The following is a 24,683-nucleotide window of genomic DNA, read 5'->3' on the forward strand; positions in this document are numbered from 1 at the left end:
GTGTGTGACTCTCCATGCGCAATACTGGCCTCATGAGCAAATCCACCAAAGTATGGGCAAATAAGAAGGGATTGGTGAACAGTGCACCTTTCAGAGGGAGTATGTGTCAGGTGAATATGCCTTCCTCAAACGTGATCGAGGTCAATAGCAGCAAATAATAATTGGCTATGCTAAGTTGGGAGTAAAGTGCTTCTATGTGGTAAGTGGAGCTGGTAAAATGGACAATGTGTGTAGAAACATGGAGGTGGTTTTAATGTTATGGCTGATCAGTGTATATGCTGTATTTAAATACTAATATATGCAACTTTAGCAATACAGCCTTGAGCATGTCTGTATTTAATAAACAAAACAATCCATATCTAAAAATAGACATTTTACACACAAATCCATCAATGTTTAAATATTTTTTACATCACTCTGATTAACGGATCTTTATTCTTGAGGGGGTTTTTTTGTTTTTTTTTGCTCTGATCTGCACAGGACCACCTTGTTTCATGGCTGGTGCAGTGTGCTGGTCGTCCTGTTGTGTATGTTTGTTACTATACAAAGAGTCCAATCTAATCTTGGCACAGAGTGATGAGCGCCTTGTGACAAAGAAACCAGTTGTAACCCTGCATTTGTGATATACAGTGCCTTGCAAAAGTATTCAGCCCCCTTGAACTTTTCAACCTTTTGCCACATTTCAGGCTTCAAACATAACGATATGAAATTGTAATTTTTTGTGAAGAATCAACAACAAGTGGGACACAATCGTGAAGTGGAACGAAATTTATTGGATATTTTAAACTTTTTTTAGAAATAAAAAACTGAAAAGTGGGGCGTGCAATATTATTCAGCCCCCTTGCGTTAATACTTTGTAGCGCCACCTTTTGCTGCGATTACAGCTGCAAGTCGCTTGGGGTATGTCTCTATCAGTTTTGCACATCGAGAGACAGACATTTTTGCCCATTCTTCCTTGCAAAACAGCTCGAGCTCAGTGAGGTTGGATGGAGAGCGTTTGTGAACAGCAGTTTTCAGCTCTTTCCACAGATTCTTGATGGGATTCAGGTCTGGACTTTGACTTGGCCATTCTAACACCTGGATACGTTTATTTGTGAACCATTCCATTGTAGATTTTGCTTTATGTTTTGGATCATTGTCTTGTTGGAAGATAAATCTCCGTCCCAGTCTCAGGTCTTTTGCAGACTGCAACAGGTTTTCTTCCAGAATGGTCCTGTATTTGGCTCCATCCATCTTCCCATCAATTTTAACCATCTTCCCTGTCCCTGCTGAAGAAAAGCAGGCCCAAACCATGATGCTGCCACCACCATGTTTGACAGTGGGGATGGTGTGTTCAGGGTGATGAGCTGTGTTGCTTTTACGCCAAACATAACGTTTTGCATTGTAGCCAAAAAGTTCGATTTTGGTTTCATCTGACCAGAGCACCTTCTTCCACATGTTTGGTGTGTCTCCCAGGTGACTTTTTATAGATATCTTTGAGAAATGGCTTTCTTCTTGCCACTCTTCCATAAAGGCCAGATTTGTGCAGTGTACGACTGATTGTGTCCTATGGACAGAGTCTCCCACCTCAGCTGTAGATCTCTGCAGTTCATTCAGAGTGATCATGGGCCTCTTGGCTGCATCTCTGATCAGTCCTCTCCTTGTTTGAGCTGAAAGTTTAGAGGGACGGCCGGGTCTTGGTAGATTTGCAGTGGTCTGATACTCCTTCCATTTCAATATGATCGCTTGCACAGTGCTCCTTGAGATGTTTAAAGCTTGGGAAATCTTTTTGTATCCAAATCCGGCTTTAAACTTCTCCACAACAGTATCTCGGACCTGCCTGGTGTGTTCCTTGGTCTTCATGATGCTCTCTGCGCTTTAAACAGAACTCTGAGACTGTCACAGAGCAGGTGCATTTATACGGAGACTTGATTACACACAGGTGGATTCTATTTATCACCATCAGTCATTTAGGTCAACATTGGATCATTCAGAGATCCTCACTGAACTTCTGGAGTGAGTTTGCTGCACTGAAAGTAAAGGGGCTGAATAATATTGCACGCCCCACTTTTTAGTTTTTTATTTCTAAAAAAAGTTTAAAATATCCAATACATTTCGTTCTACTTCACGATTGTGTCCCACTTGTTGTTGATTCTTCACAAAAAATTACAATTTCATATCGTTATGTTTGAAGCCTGAAATGTGGCAAAAGGTTGAAAAGTTCAAGGGGGCTGAATACTTTTGCAAGGCACTGTAAAGGATTGAACCCGATTGCAGGAGGCTTAACCAAGGCATGACGATACTGTGGCTCAAAATCCACAAACACAAAAGACAAGTAAAAAACAAAATGAGTGATCAAAGAAATAAAAGAAGATAAATAAACAAAACTAAAATAAACCATAAGTCGCAGCCTGATGCAGGACTCAAGAACAGAAAATACAGACGTAATACAGACATAATCATTTCTTTAAAGATTTTGCTTTGTGCATTAGGGTATTGAAGTGCTAAGACTGTTGCTAAAACCAGATTTAAACAATGGAGAATGTGTATATGTGTTACAAGCCTTTGCACTTGTCAGTGGTGTTCTATAAGTTTGTGTGACCTACAAGTTTAGAGTTTTTTGGGGGGTTTGGGGTGTCTAAACTCTAACTGACAGGCCATGTGTAGACTGTTGGCATCTTTCAGGAAGTCCATAAGTAAATGTAGGTAGAAATTTAATAAAGTTTAAAAATAAAATCTAATGCAGCTTGAAAAACATTTTTGAAAAAGTTTACATCATGTAAATGTGAACCCATACTGCTCACACTCACATCTTTTTCCATGTCTATCAGGTATCAGAGCAGACCTCAAGCCTGTACTGAGATGTTTGTTAGATGAGTAAGTATTGTGATTTTGACTGTAGCATTTTGTATTTTGCCTATAAGCCTCGTCTACCAAAGCCTGTTCACAGAACAATCAACCTTGGTCTATTGTCTGACAAGTATTTTAATTGCTTGGTATTTGCATCCAAACCCTCTTGAGAGTTCTTGTTACAAATAACCCCAATGGAATTGCCAATTGGTAATAAAACCTGTCCAGTCTTTATTTGTGCAACACTGTTAGGATTTTACAGATAGTAATTTATACCCACCTATTAACGTAATGTGAATAAAAAGCTGGGGTTGGCAATCAAGTAGGATTTAATTTACTTGTATTATTATTACAGGTCCTTGTTGCCCTTAGCTTCATTTGTTTCCCCTATGTGCCTACCTGTTCTAAATGTTTCTACATTACACCAACAGTATTTAAATTCTGCGGTAGCTCTAGTGGGAAGCTAAACAACAACAAGGCTCGTAGTATGACCCAATTTGTTTATGAATAATTGCATTTACAACCATGTAGTTGTTCTTTACAAAATTAAATCATTACCCATGAGATAGGCCACAATCTTGCACATGGCAGCTCCGAAGATAAAGTCCTCCAGAAGATTGGGTATGAACGTGAAGGGCATGCAGAACACAGCCATCATCAGGTCACTCACAGCCAAGGATAGGAGGAAGGAGTTCGTGACGGTTCGCATGCGCTTGTTCACCACCAAAACCACAATGATTAAAAGGTTGCCAAAGATGCTGAGCAGGAAGATGAGCGAGTATAGCAGTATTCTCACTGAGTCCATTTCTGGAAAAGATAACAATAGTGAATGTGCAAATTAGTTCTATCGTCCATGTGTTGCAAAACAAATGTAATAAGTATTACTGGGATTTTCAGCCCTTTTACAGGGATTTCTAAAAGCCTTCAAGCATTTTTGAATTAAAATGTGCAACCTAAAACAAAGATATACAGTGGATTCAGTAATTATTTAGACCCCATGACTTTTTGCACACTTTACGTGCAATTAAAAATATCCGAGTGTGATTTATCACTGAGCCATTTGAGTGCTTAAAGCCTTTTCTACCATCTATTTACCAAAATACGTGCCTGCAGTTCACAAGACCAAACTTAAACTTTTACTGAAAGCTGGTTTTATAGTCAGATGAGACAAAATAGAGCTTTTTTGGCAACAACAATTGGTGACCAAAGGAAGTATTGCTATAAACTTTTGCCTTGACCATACCACTTCCTTGACCTAAACTCAAGTAATGCCAAGTTCACACTACATGACTTTCCAAGTCGTCAGATCTCTGTACAGTTCACACATGACTGGATCTCTTGTAATCGGGAGTCTTTTAAGTTGTTGTGTATTTCACACTACACAACTGATCGGCAGTAGGGGGTCACACACTATACAATCTATCAGCGGGAGGAATCGCAGGTGAGTCTATCTGGTCTCCCAACTAAGTTTTGTCACAAAAACACATGCGAGAAGTGACAAGGGGTTCAATGACACCACGTCCAAAAATGCACGCCAGCAATAAGCAAGCGATCAAAGTTGTTTGTGCGCTGATGTGCAGAGTAAAAGCAAGTAGGAAAAATAAATTCATCTGAGTGAATTTGGCTACGTGGCCAGCAGGGATTGTCTGTTCTGTAGTGAGTTGGATATAAATACATATTTTTTTGCAATGCAGCGTGGGTATTATGGTTTGGCGTGGACGATAAGATCACAAAATACTGTAAAGCTTGTGTGTGCCGATGTATATTGATAAAATCTATATTATGCCTCCCCCGGGTTTCCCCTCACCCCGTATCTGGCGTTCTCATTGGCTGTAGTTCAACACAGCACTCGCTGCCACTCGCAGCCTGCTCGCAAAGCCTTGCACACTACACGATTTTGAATCGGCGACAGGTCCAGATATTTAACATGCTAGATATTCGTGTTTCAATCACTTCTATTGAAAAGCGCTCCCAGATTCCTTGCTCTGAATTCTGGATTCATATCAAGTCTCACAAGAGCAGACTTTAAGCTCTTATGTTGACAAAGGATGGCTGTACCCTATGCAAGGGTGATGTAAAACATGAAGACAAACTGCTGACTTACTGCAGTAATACCAAAACTGATTTTGGTATTACCCCTTTTCTACTTTTTTTGTAAAGGAACAGCTTGATTAGTTTGTGTGCACTATAATAAATGATATAATCCTTCATTTCCTCTCCAGTGGTTAATCTCAGGGTAATTAACACTGATGTATGAAGACGCATTGCCACTAATTAGTAACTCAGAGATGTGCTGGCACTCAGGACCAAAGATGCAAATATATACTTGCATATGTAAGTAAATCATACCAATCTAAATGATATAATTTTATGTGCAATTAAAAATACACACATTCACACTATAAAATTACCCTCACTAAACACTGAATAAAATATTTTGACATAATTTCATCTACACATTCTTTAATTTATTTTATTAAATCACTTGAAAAACTGGGTAAAGGTAGAAATGCACTCAAGCACCACACAAAGCATCACATATCCACCCTGTCAGACTTGGGACAATTTTTTGAAGTCAGTACACCTTTGCATGTTTTTGGAAGGCAGAAAGAAACCAGAAACCTCTCATACACTGTGACCTAAGGTGAGAAACAAATGTAGGTCCATCTATGCCATCTTGCCATTATAAGCAAAAACAAAAGATTTATTTTTTATTTTGTGACTTCGTTTCTGGACTGGGCCAGTGATAGTTCAGTGGTTAAGGTACTGGACTAGTAAACAGAAGGTTGCCGGTTCAAGCCCCGCCACCACCAAGTTGCCACTGTTGGGTCCCTGAGCAAGCCCTTAACCCTCAATTGCTCATCGTGTTCTGCTCATTGTGTAAGTCGCTTTGGATAAAAGCGTCTGCTAAATGCTAAAAATGTAAATGTAGACTGGTTGTACCAGACTTTCCAGACTTCAACTCAACTTCAGCTAGATTCACTAGTCTGGTCTTAGGTACAAAAAGGGTTTTGTTTAAGAGGACAAATTTGTCCGTCATTACCGCAGCTTGGGACATAGATGTGACTTTTAGACCTGATGACTTTTAGGGTAATATATCATAAACAAGACAATGTTAGCGACCCTTTTACAAATATGTATACAGTATATACAAAAGGAAAGTAATTCTTGACTGATTAAATGTACCATGGCAGGTGGAATAAGCCTAGGATGTCAAAAGCAATAAAAGTTTGTTATTTATATACTGTATGTATGAGCTACAAAGATTTTTGTGATTTTGTTGACACCACCTGCTATTTTCTGTGTAGTGAAATTGATTATTTAAAGTTGACTTAATTAAAAAAACTTTTAAACAAAAATACAAAATGTGAATGATATCAAATACAAAACTGCAGAAGGTTTTAGGTTTTTTTTCTTTACTTTTAGCACTGTCGTGGAATGTTTCCGTGATATTAACCAGATCAGACATGTTCGCCTTAGGAATTAATTAAGAATACCCTAACCAACGCCAGCGGGAAGATTTCAGACCGTATCTGACCAGACCTTCCCCGAACTGTTAAAACCTTTCTCTTTTATACTCCAAAAACACCTTTCCACGTAAAATGCATTCAGTTCGTGGTGTAGTCTCATTGGCTAACCCAACTGTCAGTTGTAAAGTCCAGTTGTAAACATTTGTGCTTTCCAGTAGTATCTGGATGCCCCCACCCATACACATCACAAAACATATACTGTAGATGCATACACAAAATATTATATACAGGTCCTTCTAAAAAAATTAGCATATTGTGATAAAGTTCATTATTGTCCATAATGTAATGATAAAAATTAAACTTTCATATATTTTAGATTCATTGCACACCAACTGAAATATTTCAGGTCTTTTATTGTTTTATAACAGCTCATGAAAACCCAAAATTCCTATCTCAAAAAATTAGCATATCATGAAAAGGTTCTCTAAACGAGCTATTAACCTAATCATCTGAATCAACGAATTAACTCTAAACACCTGCAAAAGATTCCTGAGGCTTTTAAAAACTCCCAGCCTGGTTCATTACTCAAAACTGCAATCATGGGTAAGACTGCCGACCTGACTGCTGTCCAGAAGGCCATCATTGACACCCTCAAGCAAGAGGGTAAGACACAGAAAGAAATTTCTGAACGAATAGGCTGTTCCCAGAGTGCTGTATCAAGGCACCTCAGTGGGAAGTCTGTGGGAAGGAAAAAGTGTGGCAGAAAACGCTGCACAACGAGAAGAGGTGACCGGACCCTGAGGAAGATTGTGGAGAAGGGCCGATTCCAGACCTTGGGGGACCTGCGGAAGCAGTGGACTGAGTCTGGAGTAGAAACATCCAGAGCCACCGTGCACAGGCGTGTGCAGGAAATGGGCTACAGGTGCCGCATTCCCCAGGTCAAGCCACTTTTGAACCAGAAACAGCGGCAGAAGCGCCTGACCTGGGCTACAGAGAAGCAGCACTGGACTGTTGCTCAGTGGTCCAAAGTACTGTTTTCGGAAATCAAGGTGCCAGAGTCTGGAGGAAGACTGGGGAGAAGGAAATGCCAAAATGCCTGAAGTCCAGTGTCAAGTACCCACAGTCAGTGATGGTCTGGGGTGCCATGTCAGCTGCTGGTGTTGGTCCACTGTGTTTTATCAAGGGCAGGGTCAATGCAGATTTTGGAGCACTTCATGCTTCCATCTGCTGAAAAGCTTTATGGAGATGAAGATTTCATTTTTCAGCACGACCTGGCACCTGCTCACAGTGCCAAAACCACTGGTGAATGGTTTACTGACCATGGTATTACTGTGCTCAATTGGCCTGCCAACTCTCCTGACCTGAACCCCATAGAGAATCTGTGGGATATTGTGAAGAGAAAGTTGAGAGACACAAGACCCAACACTCTGGATGAGCTTAAGGCCGCTATCGAAGCATCCTGGGCCTCCATAACACCTCAGCAGTGCCACAGGCTGATTGCCTCCATGCCACGCCGCATTGAAGCAGTCATTTCTGCAAAAGGATTCCCGACCAAGTATTGAGTGCATAACTGAACATAATTATTTGAAGGTTGACTTTTTTTGTATTAAAAACACTTTTCTTTTATTGGTCGGATGAAATATGCTAATTTTTTTAGATAGGAATTTTGGGTTTTCATGAGCTGTATGCCAAAATCATCTGTATTAAAACAATAAAAGACCTGAAATATTTCAGTTGGTGTGCAATGAATCTAAAATATATGAAAGTTTAATTTTTATCATTACATTATGGAAAATAATGAACTTTATCACAATATGCTAATTTTTTGAGAAGGACCTGTACATAAAATTCCACCACAGCAATACATTAAAGTAACAGAAAAGTAGGCAATGGTGGCTAAAATAAGTCTCTGATAGTAACTTTGTGAAAAACATTGCTACATTAATGCCAACTGTTGTCTGTCCTACAGATTGAAAGGGCAGCGTTATGCAGTGTGGGCAGAGAAGATTATAGGATTTGATTGACCAGATTCTAAGACTAGCTCACTGAGCTGTTGCAATCAATCCAGACCACCTTTAATGGAAAATCATGCTTCTTTCTGCTTCAACAATCAGTGTCTGTTGCCACCACCTCAAAGTTACTCTTTCAGTTTTGTTCCAATTTGTGAATCCTGTAGTTGCCTTAATACAATAATTACACATCATAAACACATTCTGCCTGAACTACACATTATGTTTATTTGTTAAACACACCACATCATTGTCTAGTTAAACTTTGTATTTGTTTAGCAGTTGAAACTAAACTGTGAAAGGACAAGTTCAATACTACAGCAACATCTGTATAGGCATAACCAGTCATAACCAGAGGAGTCTCCTCATTAGGGGCTAGTGGGGCCACCAGATGTGTTACTGTAGAGCAGTGCTCAACTTTATCACTGAATGTTACATATATTTTTTATACAAATTCTATAGATTTCTTCTATCAGTCTTCTAATGGGCAACAACCAATGTAAGTTAGTTATATGTTGGATATACGCTGTGTAGCACAAATTATGGACCGTCTCAAAAGTGATCACATGGTGTCGGCCCCTCAGCACCCAGTCCAGGCAAGTAAACAGTTAAAAAACACTTGTGTGTATATTCAATGCGATTTTAATAATGAACTGTGGGACACAATCACATTGGCCCCTTGCTTCTACTAACTCTTGATTTATGTTAATGTGTGTATTTGTAACAACACTGATGAGGTGGGTTTGTATTCATTGAGCAAGTAGATTTGTGTGTAGTGTGTGTTACTGTTTATTGAGTCCCACAAGGCTTTGTGTGAGAGATGCCACTGGTAATAACTGACCAAATAATGACCAAACAGTAATGTGAGGTATACACAGAAGATGTCTACAAACAAGACATCAGTTGCCTAAACACTGTTGTTGATCTCTGTATAAAAAACCCTTAGTGCTTAAAGATAAAGTCACACAGGCCATGAGATCAATACCAAAAAAGAAAGACAAAGGAATCAAAAACATTGCAATGGAAATATTTAAAGATTCTGAATAAGATTTGGTTAAATAGATGACCAAGTTATGCTAACAAATCTTGAAAACCACTCAATGAATGGCAGATCAAAAGAGGTCTGTTTATAAACCCAGTACCAAAGTAAGTTGGCAAGTAGTGTGGAAACTATCGTACAATCTCCCTTCCATCATATGCCAATGAAATTATGCTGATTTAAAAAAAGAACCCACAGATGTGCAAGCAGGATCCAGAAACAGCAAAAAAACAAGATATATCATCGTATATGTATACCTGGGGAACACATAGCACCAGGATGCACTATGGGAAGAAGGCAAGCTGGCGGAGGCAGTGTGACGCTTTGGGCAATGTTCTGCTGGGAAACCTTGGGTCCTGCCATCCATGTGGATGTTACTTTGACACGTATCACCTACCTAAGCATTGTTGCAGACCATGTACACCCTTTCATGGAAACAGTATTTTCTGATGGCTGTGGCCTCTTTCAGCAGGATAATGTGCCCTGCTACAAAGCAAAAAATCACACACAACTTATGTTTGGGTTGGCAAGTTGTCAGCACTGTCAGATGCATAGTGGAAATTTCAAACAAGTTGCAACAAAAGCACAGATGTAAGGAAAGTGTGACTCAAATCGAAGCCACCAAAGCATGATGTTCAATTCCTTTCCTGTGAGAATATTCTTTGAGCATTCCAGCATTACCAGAAAAAGGAAAAGGCCTTTTTAAAACTTTTGCCAGAGATTTAGAGACACACGATTTTTAAAAATGTTGATGTATGCATTAGCATTTCTTAAAGGAAATCAAGCAGTCAACAAGAAATCCATTAAAAACATCTGTATGCAAATACTTCTTCAAACATTACATTTTTCTGAAAAGTAAATCCACATTTACTTTGGCGTATAGCATCTGATTTACTTGTGAGACACAGAGATTTACAACTCTAACATACTGCTTACATATCCATGCCTAATCAATGCCTTGTTCTAAAAAGCATTTTAATGGTTTAATCAATACCACTGACACTACTGGTTCCTACCAATAAAAATTCTGCAGTAGATTATCGTGAGAAAAAAAAAATTAATGCAAAGGTGACTTGCTTAAGTTTGAAAGAATTAAGTGTAAACGGATACATTTGAAACTCTTAGAACATGCATGCTGACTTGCTGCACATCTTACTGTGTTGTGGGTTTTATTTTGAATAAATATTAATGTCATTTTTTCCCCATCAGCCTACACTTTTAAATGTATTATTTACAAAAGTCTTTAGACCCAGCCGCTCAGGTGATGCAGTGGTAAAACACGCTAGCACACCAGAGCTGGAATTTCAAACACATCGGTTCGAAACTCAGCTCTGCCATCCGGCTGGGCTGAGCGGCTACATGAACAACAGTTGGCTGTTGTTCACACAGGGTGGGAAAGCCGGACCAGGGCTCCTCATAACTGATGCAATTACGACCTTTGCTGGCTGGTTGATGGCGCCTGCACAGAGTCAAGGAATAATGTGTTGATCAGGGTGTGTCTCTCTGTACACAAAGCTGATCTGCATAGAAACTCTCCTCGTGCAGGTGAAAAGATGCAGTCAGCTACTACACACAAGGGAGGGGGCGTGTGTCCGGTGATTGGATACGACTAGATTAGGGAGAAAATTGGTGGGGAAATTGCAAAAAAAAAAACAACAACATCCTTTTACCCTTTGCTGTCACGCTTCAATTTATGATCTGTTACATCCTGTTTGAATGTGGATTAACTGGACATAGTTTGGGAAGACACATGATTTATACTACATTGTCAGGACACAAAAAACAATCAGCAATACTTTGGAAATAAAAGAACTATTTTGAACTTTCATAGAGTTGGTCATCTGGCAGAGATTGTGCAGAGATGCAGGATCTTGCTGGGCAGAAAATCTCTTTATAAATCAAACCTGTGTGGAAAGATAAAAGTCACTGTTGAGTAAAAATGATATTACAGTCTGGTTGAACTCAACTGAACTCATGGCAGCATGAAGAAAAAAATTATATCGTCCAATTAGACAAAAATGTACTTTTTGGTGAAAAAAAAAAACCTTATGGCCAGAATAGTGGCCGCATGGTATGGCGGGGCTTCTCAGTGGCAGAGACGGAGAATAAAAGGTTAGAATAGAGAAGAGGGATCAATGCAGCCAATCATAGCAACACTTGAAGAAAACCTCTTCCAGATCACACACAAACTCAAACAAAAGCAACAGTTCGCCTTATATAATAACAATAACCTCAAGCAAACAACAAAAACAACTAGTGGCTTCAGGGCAACTCAATACATTCAAACCAAGAAATAGCAATAAAATTCAACCCTCACTAAAGGGTCACCAGAGGATTAGCTTGGGTCAATGTGTACTATTTGTTAATGTAATACATCTAATAATGTGATCATTTAATTTTGTATATGATATTTAACGTATAGAGTATATGAAGGATTATAATCAAGACAGACTTTAAACAATCACTCTAAACTGCTTCTAGAAGTGTGTATGTGTAGAATTCTTCTTCCGCTTCTTCTTATTATTATTATTAATATTATTAGTAGTAGTAGTAGAAGAAGTTGTAATGTCACTAATAATTGATTTATTAAAGCATAACTATGGGTGTGTTCGAAAACCTGGTGAGCTGCCTTGCTGTCTTACTACCTACATAGGCAGCTGCTTCAGTAGAGAGGATTCTAATAAGTCATCGACTTATAAGGCAGATTATTCATGTGTTACTTAGCAATTCCAGCCCGAATTTGCAAATAAATGACACTTGTGCAAGTTTATACAAATTAAAAATCAATAATTATTTATTTACGTTTCTCCGCACCGTCCGCCACATTTTTTATTTTTCTGTGAGAAAAGTTGTACCGCACTGAATGCTGGGATTGCCTCCACCGCTATGGCAGCACTCGTTACTAGTTACTAGTGAGCATATTAAGGCATCTAGGATTTTAAACAGCCTACTTCTCTGGAGTGCGCGTAGGATGACGTAAAATGCTGTCTATGTAGAGAGCTCACTAGGTTTTTAAACACACCCTATGTGTTTACATTTACAGGCACTTTTATTTAGACATTAGTTTGATCATAAAGACTAAAAATATTGTTAAAACAAAACAATAGTCTAATAAGGACTTGACTTAAGTCTCAATATTCTGATAAGAAGGTTTACTTAAAAGCTATGTTGCTTTAGGGTTGAAACAAACTCAAGTCAATCACCTGAGCGGGACGTGTCTCAAATAAACCACTACTGTGCCATGGAATATCTGAAATCAATGCATTACGAATGCTACGAGGGTTCTTCAAAAAGTTTCCACACTTTTTTTTAACTCTATTTATTGGGAATTCTAAAAACAAATACATCACTTTTCTACATAATCACCTTCCTTTGCGAGGCATGTTTCCCAGCATCGTACCATTTTAATACCATCAGCAAAAAATGTTTTTGGTTGAGCGTGTAGCCACTGATGCGTTCGCTGTTTTCACATCATCATCACATGAAAATCTGCTTCCCCTTAAAGCTTCTTTAAGCTGTTCAAATAGGTGGAAATCAGATGGCGCTAAATCCGGACTATAAGCTCTTGCTCAGTCTCTCAGACACGACCAATTACTACTCCTCCCACCCTCAACGTGTCCAACCAAAATATAAAAGTGCAGAAACTTTTTGAAGATTATATGGACTTAGCTTGTTCACTAAAGTTTACAGTGTTTTATGTTTGTTCTGGTTTTGAAGCTGGTGGCACGGTGGTGCAGTGGGTAGTGATAGTGCCTCAGGTCAAGATGGGCCTTGGTTTGATTCCCCATACAGGCAGCCAGAGGTCTTTTCTGTGTGGAGTCTGCACGTTCTTACTGTGTCTGTGTGGGTTTCCTTTGAGTGCTCCAGTTTCCTGAGGCATGCAATAAGGCCAGTTGGAGCAACAAAAATTGCCTTAAGTGTGTGTGTGCGTGTGTGTCTGCCCTGTAAAACGCTGGCAACCTGTCTGAGGTATTTTCTGCCTTTTAGCCAATAAATCAGACCCAACATTAGCCTGACTGGAATGAAGCGGTGCTAAAACAGACAACGAATTAATGGTTTTGGAGCAGGTTTTAGAACTAAATAAGTGGACACGGCTGTGTTTGATTTCAGTGCCATTTATAGCAAACCTTTTATACTGACCTCCCCAAAGCTATATCCCTTAGCTATATTCTCTTATATATAAGAGAATATTGTCTGGCCTTGCAAAACTGTTCAGCCAATGACCCAAGTCGCTAATGTCAGGTGACTACCCACAAAAGCAATGATGGCACCGTGTGACCATTAAAAATATAACCCCCCTTTTTTGCTTTATGTGGTTTCTTATTACTTCAATAATGCACATAAAATGCTTGTTTTAGACATAAGGGTAATATTAGTTTTATGCTGCTTGTACATTAAATCTTTAGTCACGTGGTTGCTTGAGATGTGGCTGGGAGTCTAAAGTACAGAGATAAGCAACATGTCTGTCGTTAAGCTGTTGTAAGCAAATAAGAAACAACAGTTAGCACAGAATGGAGGCTCCAAAGTCTAACACCCAATGTAATGTGACTAAAGCAGTATAAAGGGAGGCACACAGTTCTGTTCCTGGTTATTCAGCTTATTTTTCCACAACATGTGCTTGGCTATTCGGCTATATAGTGTGTGTAGAATGAATACTTGTGATAAATGTACACACATGTACTGTTGCATAAAATATTTCCAACATATAACAACCTATTAACTTAATGCTGTGCAGCAAGAAATCCACTTCCTCTTTGATACTGTATAATACATATTTAATCCACATGATTGAATGTCAAAAAAGACTATGTATGTATTATTTAATTGGATTACCATCTACAAAGCCATGATTTATCATAACACTGATAAATAAATAATAATACAATATATATACACCGACTAGGCATAACATTATGACCACTGACAGGTATAATAACACTGATTATCTCTTCATCATGGCACCTGTTAGTGGGTGGGATATATTAGGAAGCAAATTAACATTTTATCCTCAAAGTTGATGTTAGAAGCAGGAAAAATGAGCACGTGTAAGGATTTGAGCGAGTTTGACAAGGGCCAAATTGTGATGGCTAGACGACTGGGTCAGAGCATCTCCAAAACTGCAGCTCTTGTGGGGTGTTCCCGGTCTGCAGTGGTCAGTATCTATCAAAAGTGGTCCAAGGAAGAAACCGTGGTAAACCGGCGACAGGGTCATGGGCAGCCAATTGCTGAAGAAGCTAATGCTGGTTCTGATAGAAAGGTGTCAGAATACACAGAGCATCACAGTTGCAGGGCTGTTTTGGCAGCAAAAGGGGGACCAACACAGTGTATTTGGAAGGTGGTCATAATGTTATGCCTAATCGGTGTAAAGTTTCCACACAAAGTGTAAATGACATCATGTAATCACGTACATTTAGGTAAAAATGAAGTGAATTATTTCAGGATATGAAGACTTGTTTAGACAAGCAATCGTTTCACTCTGGTAGCAAACAAAATTACATCAGGGAAATTTATGCTGATCGTGACTCAAAAACATTAGAGAGAAAATATGCTTACAGTCCATTTCTTTGAAAGAGTGGAAGTAATACACCAGTAATGGCATCATTTGGAACCTGCACACATGCTAAAAACAACCAGAAAGGACATTTAGCCATTTGAGTTTCAAGAAGAGGTGTTTAGAGCCAGAATGTGCTCCGGTGTACCTAGATGCACAGTGCTTAAAACATTAGTGTGTTAATGTGTGTTAATTGCCATGGTGATGGTGGACGCTGGCGCATTTGGCTGCCGCTACCGTTACCGTATTTTACCGTATTTTACCGTATTTTATTGTATTTTTATCGTTTTTCGTTTTCATCTTTTTACACACCTTGTGGATCTATTTCTTTTATGTTACTTTTGATACTTTTATTTGTGCTTTTGATACTTTTTGTTCTTTCTACTGTACATCGCGTCTGCGGCCGGTGGTGAACGGTGGATGAGTTTTCCTGGGATCGGCACGATGTTGAACTATTCCGTTGACCAGCTGAGGAAGTTCAACAACTGCACTACTCCATCGTGTATTTCAGTCATCAAACAGCTTGGACTCCTTCGCCGGCCTCGTTATATTCACAGGGGCTCCCGGAGAAAGCTTGTTTATCTTCGAAACGGTAACGCTATTCCATCCTTCTGGTCAGCCGTGCGCACTGTCGCTCCGCAAACACGTCATCAGAGCGCTGCTGCCTTGCACACCAGTAGCGGTGTAGTCTCCATGACAACGCTGTCCACGGAGTGGGATAGGAAACGCGGAGTGGACTTAGCAAATCTCCGTTCTCTTCCTCGTTCCTCACAGCCAACTACACAACAATACCACTTGAAAATGGCATTGCTTAATGTTCGTTCACTCAACACAAAAAGTACTGTACTCAGTGAATTTATATCTGACAGTGAACTAGACTTTTTCTGTCTCACTGAAACTTGGCATAAACCCTTGGATTATTTTATGTTAAATCAGACCACGCCAATGGGATACTCGTATATTGATGAACCTCGTATGGAAGGGCGAGGTGGTGGTGTTGCTGCAGTCTATAGGGATGATATTAAAATAACCACTTTGTCTTTTCCTGCTGCTCTTTCTTTTGAACACCTGGCTTTCAAGTTGTCAGGGCCTACTCCTCTGGTCACTGCTGTAGTTTATCGTCCGCCAAAGCCAAACGCTTCCTTTCTCTCTGATTTTTCAGATTTTTTAACCCAGCTTAGTGCCCTCTCATCCTCTGTACTGCTTATGGGTGATTTTAACATCCATATTGATGACAACAACTGTAAATTTGCCAGGGAATTTTTGGAATTGTTACAGTGTTTTAATTTCACACAACATATACATTTTCCAACTCATAAAAAAGGTCATACTCTTGACCTTGTCTGCTCTACTGGTGTCCTAGTTCATCAGCCGTCCAGCCATGACCTTACTGTCTCTGATCATTTGACAATCATCATGGACATTGAGGTCACTAGGCCCATCACTAGAGCTAAACGTAAAATATCCTTCAGGAATCTTCAATATATCTCTCCCTCTGCTTTCTCAGATTCTCTTGTTAAAAAGATGTCTGTCTGTCCTGTACTGTCTAGTAATTCATCTGACCTTGTCGATTACTATAATGACATACTCGCCTCATGTCTTGATGAGCTGGCTCCTTTGAGAACCAAATTTGTTTCATTTAGTCATTCCGCACCATGGTACACAATTGAGCTTCACCAAATGAAATCCCGTAAACGCCAGCTTGAAAGACTTTATAAGAAAACCGGTCTAACAGTACATTATCAGATTTATTCTGATTATCTTCAACATTACAAAGACGCTCTTACGGCAGCCCGATCCACTTACTATTCCGAACTCATACATGCTGGATCAACAAATCCTAAGACTCTCTTTTCCACAATAAATAAACTTCTCAAACCAATTGACAATACTACCAATTCCTTTACAGTTGACAAGTGTAACTCTTACCTCTCATTTTTTCAAACAAAAGTTGAGAATATCCACAATTTTCTGACAGTTTCCCCTGTCATCTCTGTTTCTCCGCCTATCTCATCTCAATTTATTACCCAGCCTCTGTCTCAGTTCTCACCTGTGTCTCTTTTGGACCTATCTGAGATCTTAACAGGGATGCGAAGCTCCACTTGTGTTTTGGATCCTGCTCCATCAAAACTTGTTAAGGGTTGTTTTCCAGTTATCTCATCACTTATCACAGAGATAATCAATTCCTCTCTTAGTTCTGGCTCAGTCCCTCAATCACTCAAATTGGCTGCTGTTACTCCCATACTTAAAAAACCTGGACTTGACTCTAACATTATGAGTAACTTTCGGCCCATTTCCAATCTTCCATTTCTGTCGAAAATACTGGAACGTGTTGTTGCCTCACAGCTCAAAGATCACCTAAATTCCAATAATCTATTTGAATCATTTCAGTCTGGTTTCCGCCCCCAGCACAGCACTGAGTCAGCCCTCCTCAAAGTCACAAATGACCTTCTTCTTTCCTCAGACTCTGGACAAATTAATATTCTCGTCCTCCTTGATCTTACTGCAGCTTTTGACACCATTAATCACTCCATTCTTCTGTCCCGCCTTGAATCCTCTGTCAACATCACTGGTACTGCCCTTTTGTGGTTAAGGTCATATCTCATAAACAGACAACAGTTTGTTAATATCAACAATTGTAGTTCTGCCATTGCTCCACTGTCCCAAGGCGTTCCCCAAGGCTCAGTGTTAGGTCCCCTTTTGTTTATTCTTTATATGCTCCCCCTTGGTGACATCATACGTCGGCATGGTTTACATTTCCACTGCTATGCTGATGATATTCAGCTTTACATCTCCTCCAAATCCATTAATACTGAACTTCACTCCACTCTGACAAATTGCATCACTGAAATGAAATTGTGGATGAAAGCTAATTTCCTCAAATTAAACTGTGAAAAATCAGATATGATCATCGTAGGTCCTACAACCCTGGCAAAAACCACAAAAAATTTTCAAATTACCATTGATAATGACACTTTGTCTCCGTCTTCTAACATCCGAAATCTTGGTGTAATTTTTGATGGCAACCTCTCTTTTGACCGCCATGTAAATCACATCACCAAAACTGCTTTCTTTCATCTAAAAAACATAGCACGTCTACGTCCATCACTCTCCTTTTCTGCCGCCGAAACCTTGATTCATGCTTTTATTACATCCAGAATTGATTATTGCAATAGCATCCTTTATGGTACATCTAACAAAATCCTAAAAAAACTTCAGTATATCCAGAATTCAGCTGCTCGCCTCCTTACTCATACTCGCTCCCGTGATCATATTACACCTGTTCTACAAAAACTTCATTGGCTTCCCGTTGCTCAACGCATTCAATTCAAAATTCTTCTATTCACTCACAAAGCTCTCCATAATCAGGCCCCATCCTACCTCACCGACCTGCTCCATCAGCACATTCCCTCCCGTAGCCTTCGCTCTTCTGAGGCTAACCTACTGTCCATACCCTCTAGGACCAAGCACCGGACCTGGGGTGACAGGGCCTTTTCCATAGCTGCTCCATCTTTATGGAATGCTCTCCCCAATCACCTACGAGATTGTCCTGACCTGTCCAAATTCAAGTCACTTCTCAAAACTCATCTATTCAGAGTGGCATTTAACTTGTAACAACACAAAATAAATGCTTTTATTTTTGCTATTCTTTTTAATAGTTTTTATACTTAGATCACGACAGAAATGTGAAGTCCTAGATCCTAAAACTTGTAAAGTTTTCAGTTTCCTGATTGCATGTAAATCTGTCCTGTTTCTGTCTAATTTTAAGAAATTGTTCTATATTTGTTGTTCTCTCTCATAATTTAGCTAATTTTTAATGAACTGTCTTATGCTGCTCTCTTTGTTTTTATCTTAATTATTCTTGATGTTGATGTACTATTTTGATTTTGTACTATGATTTGTATGGTGTATGTACGTATTTGTTTTGATTATTTGTCTTATGTAAAGCGTCTTTGAGTATCTTGAAAAGCGCTATATAAATAAAATGTATTATTATTATTATTAATGTGTGTAAGAGGCAAGGGAAGACCATAAGAGGATTTCTGTTAAGGGAAAAGAAAATACCATTGACAGGGCATCATTCATTTATTCATTTACAGTAAGCATTTCATTCAGATCAGGGTCAGATCAGGGCTTCGGAACCATACTAGGCACAGGGCAGAAATGCACCCAGGTCAGGGCACTAATTCATCACAAACTCACCCATTTAGTCACTTATACTTACAGGCAGCATAATGCCACAGCTAGTAAAGTGGGTGCTGCAGAAGTGTGGCGTACCATTAAATTGGTGTCCATGTTTTGTTGGTCTGCTGTTTCTCTGCAGGATTTTTTGTCATGTATGTTTGTTTAGTAATAATTAAATTGTGCATTAGTGCACCACGGTGGCTCGGTGGGTAGCACTGTCGGGGGGATCCCTGATTGCATTCGAGGAGGCTATGTTGCTGCTCACGCCTCCTCCGACCTGTAAGCAGTCCTAGCAGACGCCTTCTTTTCACCCATGCTTTCTGCACAGGCGCCTTTATCTGCTAACCAGGGTCCTTACACAGCGTTTGTAGACCCCACACATCCGTCATCCCACCCTGCAGACATAGTGGCCACTTATTGTCTGCTGCAGGCACTGCCAATTGTGCCCGCTAGATGGCGCCTGGGCGCCCTTTTTATATATTTCATAAATTGGCATCAGTTGTGTTTAATATCTAAAAATATTTTCAATGTAAGTTTAACTACACAGACATTTTTGCTTTTTACACAAAGTGAATTCACATGAAAAGCGTTTTGCTCTTTGCTCACCATGAGCCTTGTCGCAAACTGGCGCTTAGCTCAGTGCTTGGCTTAAGCGGTACGGTAAAACATCATCAAAGTGACGAATATGAAGTGACAAATATTCATTTGTATGAAATAACCATCAAATTCACTGTAAAAGCATCTGCATACACCAATGTTTAGCTGTATTTTCCTCACTGTTTTACTTTTAAGCTTGTGTTATGGTTCAGAGTGCTGAGAAATTGTAAGAATCAGCTTTTCCAAGAGAGTCTAAAATGCTTAGATACAAAAAAAAAAACTTAACACGGTTTAATGTACTACAAGAACAGTATAGGCGTTCAACAACGTTAAGAGTTGTTCGTACTGCCTGAGTCACTTTTACCACGTCATATCAAACAGTTTGTCTCATTGGAGGCGCTTTGAACAGGTCTGCAGCAAACTGGGTCGAAGTTCAATCAGGTGAACTCATCACGACAAGCACAAAAATCACGAGCCCAACACGGCAAAAGTGTGTGTTGCACAAAAGCGGTTTTGCCGCTTCTCATGTGACTGCGCCTTTACTTACTTATAATAAGCATGCCAACAATTCTGGAGCTTTGAGCATGTTTATTTGACCTACAATTTAGTAAGCTTCATTGGCATGAACATATTCAGTTGCAGTATTGCCAAAACACTGATTTACCTAACAGAAGCTTGTTTAAGTTAAAACATTTGCAGTCATTGTTTAACTATTATAAATATGGCCTTATCAAATACTAAGAAATTTAGAAATGTATGTAAATTTGTCAAAGATTCCCATTTATGAATTTGAAACTGTGAAACTGTTATGCTGATTATGTGATTTTTAGTAAAAGATGTTGTATTGCATTAGAGGAAAATGAAACGTATCACTAAAGGTAATTTGGCCCCATCATATCTGTCAGACTGGTAATGTGATTAAGTATTACCTTTTTTGTTGTTGATAAATACTATAATCAAGACATAGCTGTATCAACTATATATGTTTTGTTAGTTTTGAAGAAAACATTTTATTGTGCTATTCCTGCTTCTAGAAAGAGGAAACGTGGCTGTTTTACACTTACCAATTAGAAATTTTTTAAAGGTAAAGATGTGTTACATTTACATTTATTGAAAACCTACATCTCCCATGTGAAAAAGTAATTGTTCTCAATAAACCTAATAACTGGTTGTGCCACCATTGGTAGTCCAACATTTGCAATGACTTGCCATGATGTTGATGATGATGATGCCATAATCGTATTCTGAATGGCCTCAATCCAATTAGTGTATACATGGATGTGTCAGGGGTGTCAAACTCATTTTCACCAAGGGCCACATCTGCATTATAGTGGCCCTCAAAGGGCCGATTGTAACGTATCCTGCTGTGATTGCAGTCTGAGTTCTTTTGCCGCTTTAAAAGGTAAAAGTGACATGGCTTCTTAGCAAAGTCAAAGTTAGTTGCCATGACTACAACGTCAACGGTTGCCACTTAAAGGCGCAGGTGTCCCTTTAAATTATAAGTACGCCTGTAACTACTTGAACCATCACAACAATCATACATCTTTTAAGCTCTCGCGGGCCACATAAAATGACGTGTCGTGCCGGATCTGGCCCACAGGCCTTAAGTTTGTCACATGTGACGTAGTCTATGACTAATAGTCAGATTAGAAACGTGGCTACTGAGATTTCTGCTATAAACATAAAAAGGGCAGTAATTATGCAATTGGTTGACGATGAAAAGTTATTCAGCTTGATTACTTGATTCCATTTTGAACAATTTTACTTATGCCCAGCCTTGTTAAACACATCTTTAGCTGGATTTGAAAACCTGTCCTGTTATTACAGTAAAATTCAATTATTGATTTTTTTCTTCATCTTTGATATCATAATGACCCAGGAACTTTGCCACAAGTTAGAACGTATACAAGCTAAAAGCAGCAGCAGAACCTTTACTGTTGGTACTGACAAGAAGGAACATGTTCGCTTGGCACGTATGACGGTGCCTGTGCCACTAGATAATTACACTAAAAATACATGACAGCTGTTTTTTTTAACATGATGTTTTTGGTACATTGGTGTTTAATTTAATATGTAAGCATAGCTCAAAACATAGAAGCTGTTTCTGCATGGTATTTTCTTTTTTTATATGTAAATGTATTTACAGATTAGTAGGGATCCAAGTGCCAAAGGTGTTGGAACCCTACTGGTTTTGTTAGGATTTTTCTTCTAGCCCAATTGGCTAGATGGTGGCACTATAGCGTAGTGCAAACTTTGAGATCCATATTTCCTACCCTGTATCCCCGATTATTTGTCTCATGCCCTACAAAAAGCCCCAAGAACCATATACAGTGTATCACAATAGTGAGTACACCCCTCACATTTCTGCAAATATTTCATTATATCTTTTCATGGGACAACACTATAGACATGAAACTTGGATATAACTTAGAGTAGTCAGTGTACAGCTTGTATAGCAGTGTAGATTTACTAGTCGTTGTCCCTCCCTGGTGTCATGTGTCAAGGTCCCAGGTGTAAATGGGGAGCAGGGCTGTTAAATGTGGTGTTTTGGATACAATTCTCTCATACTGGCCACTGGATATTCAACATGGCACCTCATGGCAAAGAACTCTCTGAGGATGTGAGAAATAGAATTGTTGCTCTCCACAAAGATGGCCTGGGCTATAAGAAGATTGCTAACACCCTGAAACTGAGCTACAGCATGGTGGCCAAGGTCATACAGCGGTTTTCCAGGACAGGTTCCACTCGGAACAGGCTTCGCCAGGGTCAACCAAAGAAGTTGAGTACACGTGTTCGGTGTCATATCCAGAGGTTGGCTTTAAAAAATAGACACATGAGTGCTGCCAGCATTGCTGCAGAGGTTGAAGACGTGGGAGGTCAGCCTGTCAGTGCTCAGACCATACGCCGCACACTGCATCAACTCGGTCTGCATGGTCGTCATCCCAGAAGGAAGCTGACGCACAAGAATGCCCACAAACAGTTTGCTGAAAACAAGCAGTCCAAGAACATGGATTACTGGAATGCCCTGTGGTCTGACGAGACCAAGATAAACTTGTTTGGCTCAGATGGTGTCCAGCATGTGTGGCGGCGCCCTGGTGAGAAGTACCAAGACAACTGTATCTTGCCTACAGTCAAGCATGGTGGTGGTAGCATCATGGTCTTGGGCTGCATGAGTGTTGCTGGCACTGGGGAGCTGCAGTTCATTGAGGGAAACATGAATTCCAACATGTACTGTGACATTCTGAAACAGAGCATGATCCCCTCCCTTCGAAAACTCATGGCAGTTTTCCAACAGGATAACGACCCCAAACACAACCTCCAAGATGACAACTGCCTTGCTGAGGAAGCTGAAGGTAAAGGTGATGGACTAAACCCAATTGAGCACCTGTGGCGCATCCTCAAGTGGAAGGTGGAGGAGTATAAGGTGTCTAACATCCACCAGCTCCGTGATGTCATCATGGAGGAGTGGAAGAGGATTCCAGTAGCAACCTGTGCAGCTCTGGTGAATTCCATGCCCAGGAGGGTTAAGGCAGTGCTGGATAATAATGGTGGTCACACAAAATATTGACACTTTGGGCACAATTTGGACATGTTCACTGTGGGGTGTACTCACTTATGTTGCCAGCCATTTAGACATTAATGGCTGTGTGTTGAGTTATTTTCAGAAGACAGTAAATCTACACTGCTAGACAAGTTGTACACTGACTACTCTAAGTTATATCCAAGTTTTATTTCTATAGTGTTGTCCCATGAAAAGATATAATAAAATATTTTTTATGTGAGGGGTGTACTCACTTTTGTGATACACTGTAGTTCCACCCGATTGAATTTTGAGCTGATCTGCATAATATGCTTGTGTGTGTTTTTCTTTTTTACCCATGCACACTGCACAGGCACCTCTATCTGCTAATTAGGGTCCTTGCACAGCGTTTGAAGACCCCACCCACATAGTCCGGTATCCCGCCCTAGCAGACACGGTAGCCAATTAGTGTCTGCTGCTGGCATTGACAATTATGCCTGCTAGATGGCGCCCAGCCGACCAGTGGCAACCCCGAGTTTCGAACCGAGGAGTTCAGAATCTCTGAGCTGGTGTGCTAGTGGAATATCCCGCTGCGCCACCTGGGCACCCACACATTTTTAAGCGTGAACTAGTCTCTGGATTTTCACCCCACATACACAAATGTTGTATCAAAGGAACACTGAGAACTTGAATTCTCAGACTTTAATAATTATTAAAAAAAAAGTTGGAATTGCTTTACAGTGTCAATGTCAGATTCCAATCAAAACATGGGTGGAGCAAGCCAAGTTCTAACTCAAAAAACATTTCAACAATTGTCACCAAACTTTACAGGCACACAGCGCAGGAAGTTTGTACGCTATGGCAAAAATATGGTGTAACTGCAGTGCTAAATTTGGGATCGTGTTCTATGTCCTATCCTCATTCAGGAATGTCCCCTACTCACATATTGAGCCACATTGGGCTAGTTTGTGCCTGGACCCTGGAAATCAGCGCTTGCAGCTATATTTAGCTGTGTATTTGATCATCAGCAGCCTGACATACGGTACATCTGTCTGTTACTGTATTGTATCCTGGCCGTGTAATCAAGTCTACCATTGTTCATTTGTTTTCGCTGAATCTCTTTCTCTGGTTATTTTCAGCCTTGTTAATGTTTGCTGTACCTCTCTACAGAAACGTTACCCAAAACAGATGTGACCAGAAGAAAGTCTGGCACTCTGTACTGCCTGTTGTCATATTTATAACACTGTATTGGTTCTGGCTGCATTGTCAGTCAGTATTGGTTAGTTTATTATGAATTGATTTTTTTTTTTTTTTTTTTTTTACATTCTAAAATAAAGCTTTTACATAGTGCTCTTAGATGTAGAAGCAATTTTATTGTACCACACAGATGTACACGGGAGAAAGCCATTTGGGATTTTGCTAATGCCGGGTAGCAACAAACAAAAATATGTTTTGAGTTATTATTTAAAGTGTTTTTTTTATT

The 24,683-nt window shown here is 39.7% G+C and overlaps 1 protein-coding gene across 1 annotated transcript in view; it reads right to left on the reverse strand.

Annotated features, from left to right (window-relative positions):
- cckbrb (cholecystokinin B receptor b) overlaps positions 1–24,683 on the reverse strand; it is a 40,582-nt gene that overhangs the window by 9,374 nt on the left and 6,525 nt on the right. The window contains exon 2 of the mRNA XM_063006245.1: positions 3,388–3,636. Within this exon, the coding sequence (XP_062862315.1) occupies positions 3,388–3,636 (249 nt within the window). The remainder of the gene's footprint in view (positions 1–3,387; positions 3,637–24,683) is intronic.

The sequence above is a fragment of the Trichomycterus rosablanca genome, chromosome 12, assembly GCF_030014385.1.
Source record: "Trichomycterus rosablanca isolate fTriRos1 chromosome 12, fTriRos1.hap1, whole genome shotgun sequence".
NCBI lineage: Eukaryota > Metazoa > Chordata > Actinopteri > Siluriformes > Trichomycteridae > Trichomycterus > Trichomycterus rosablanca.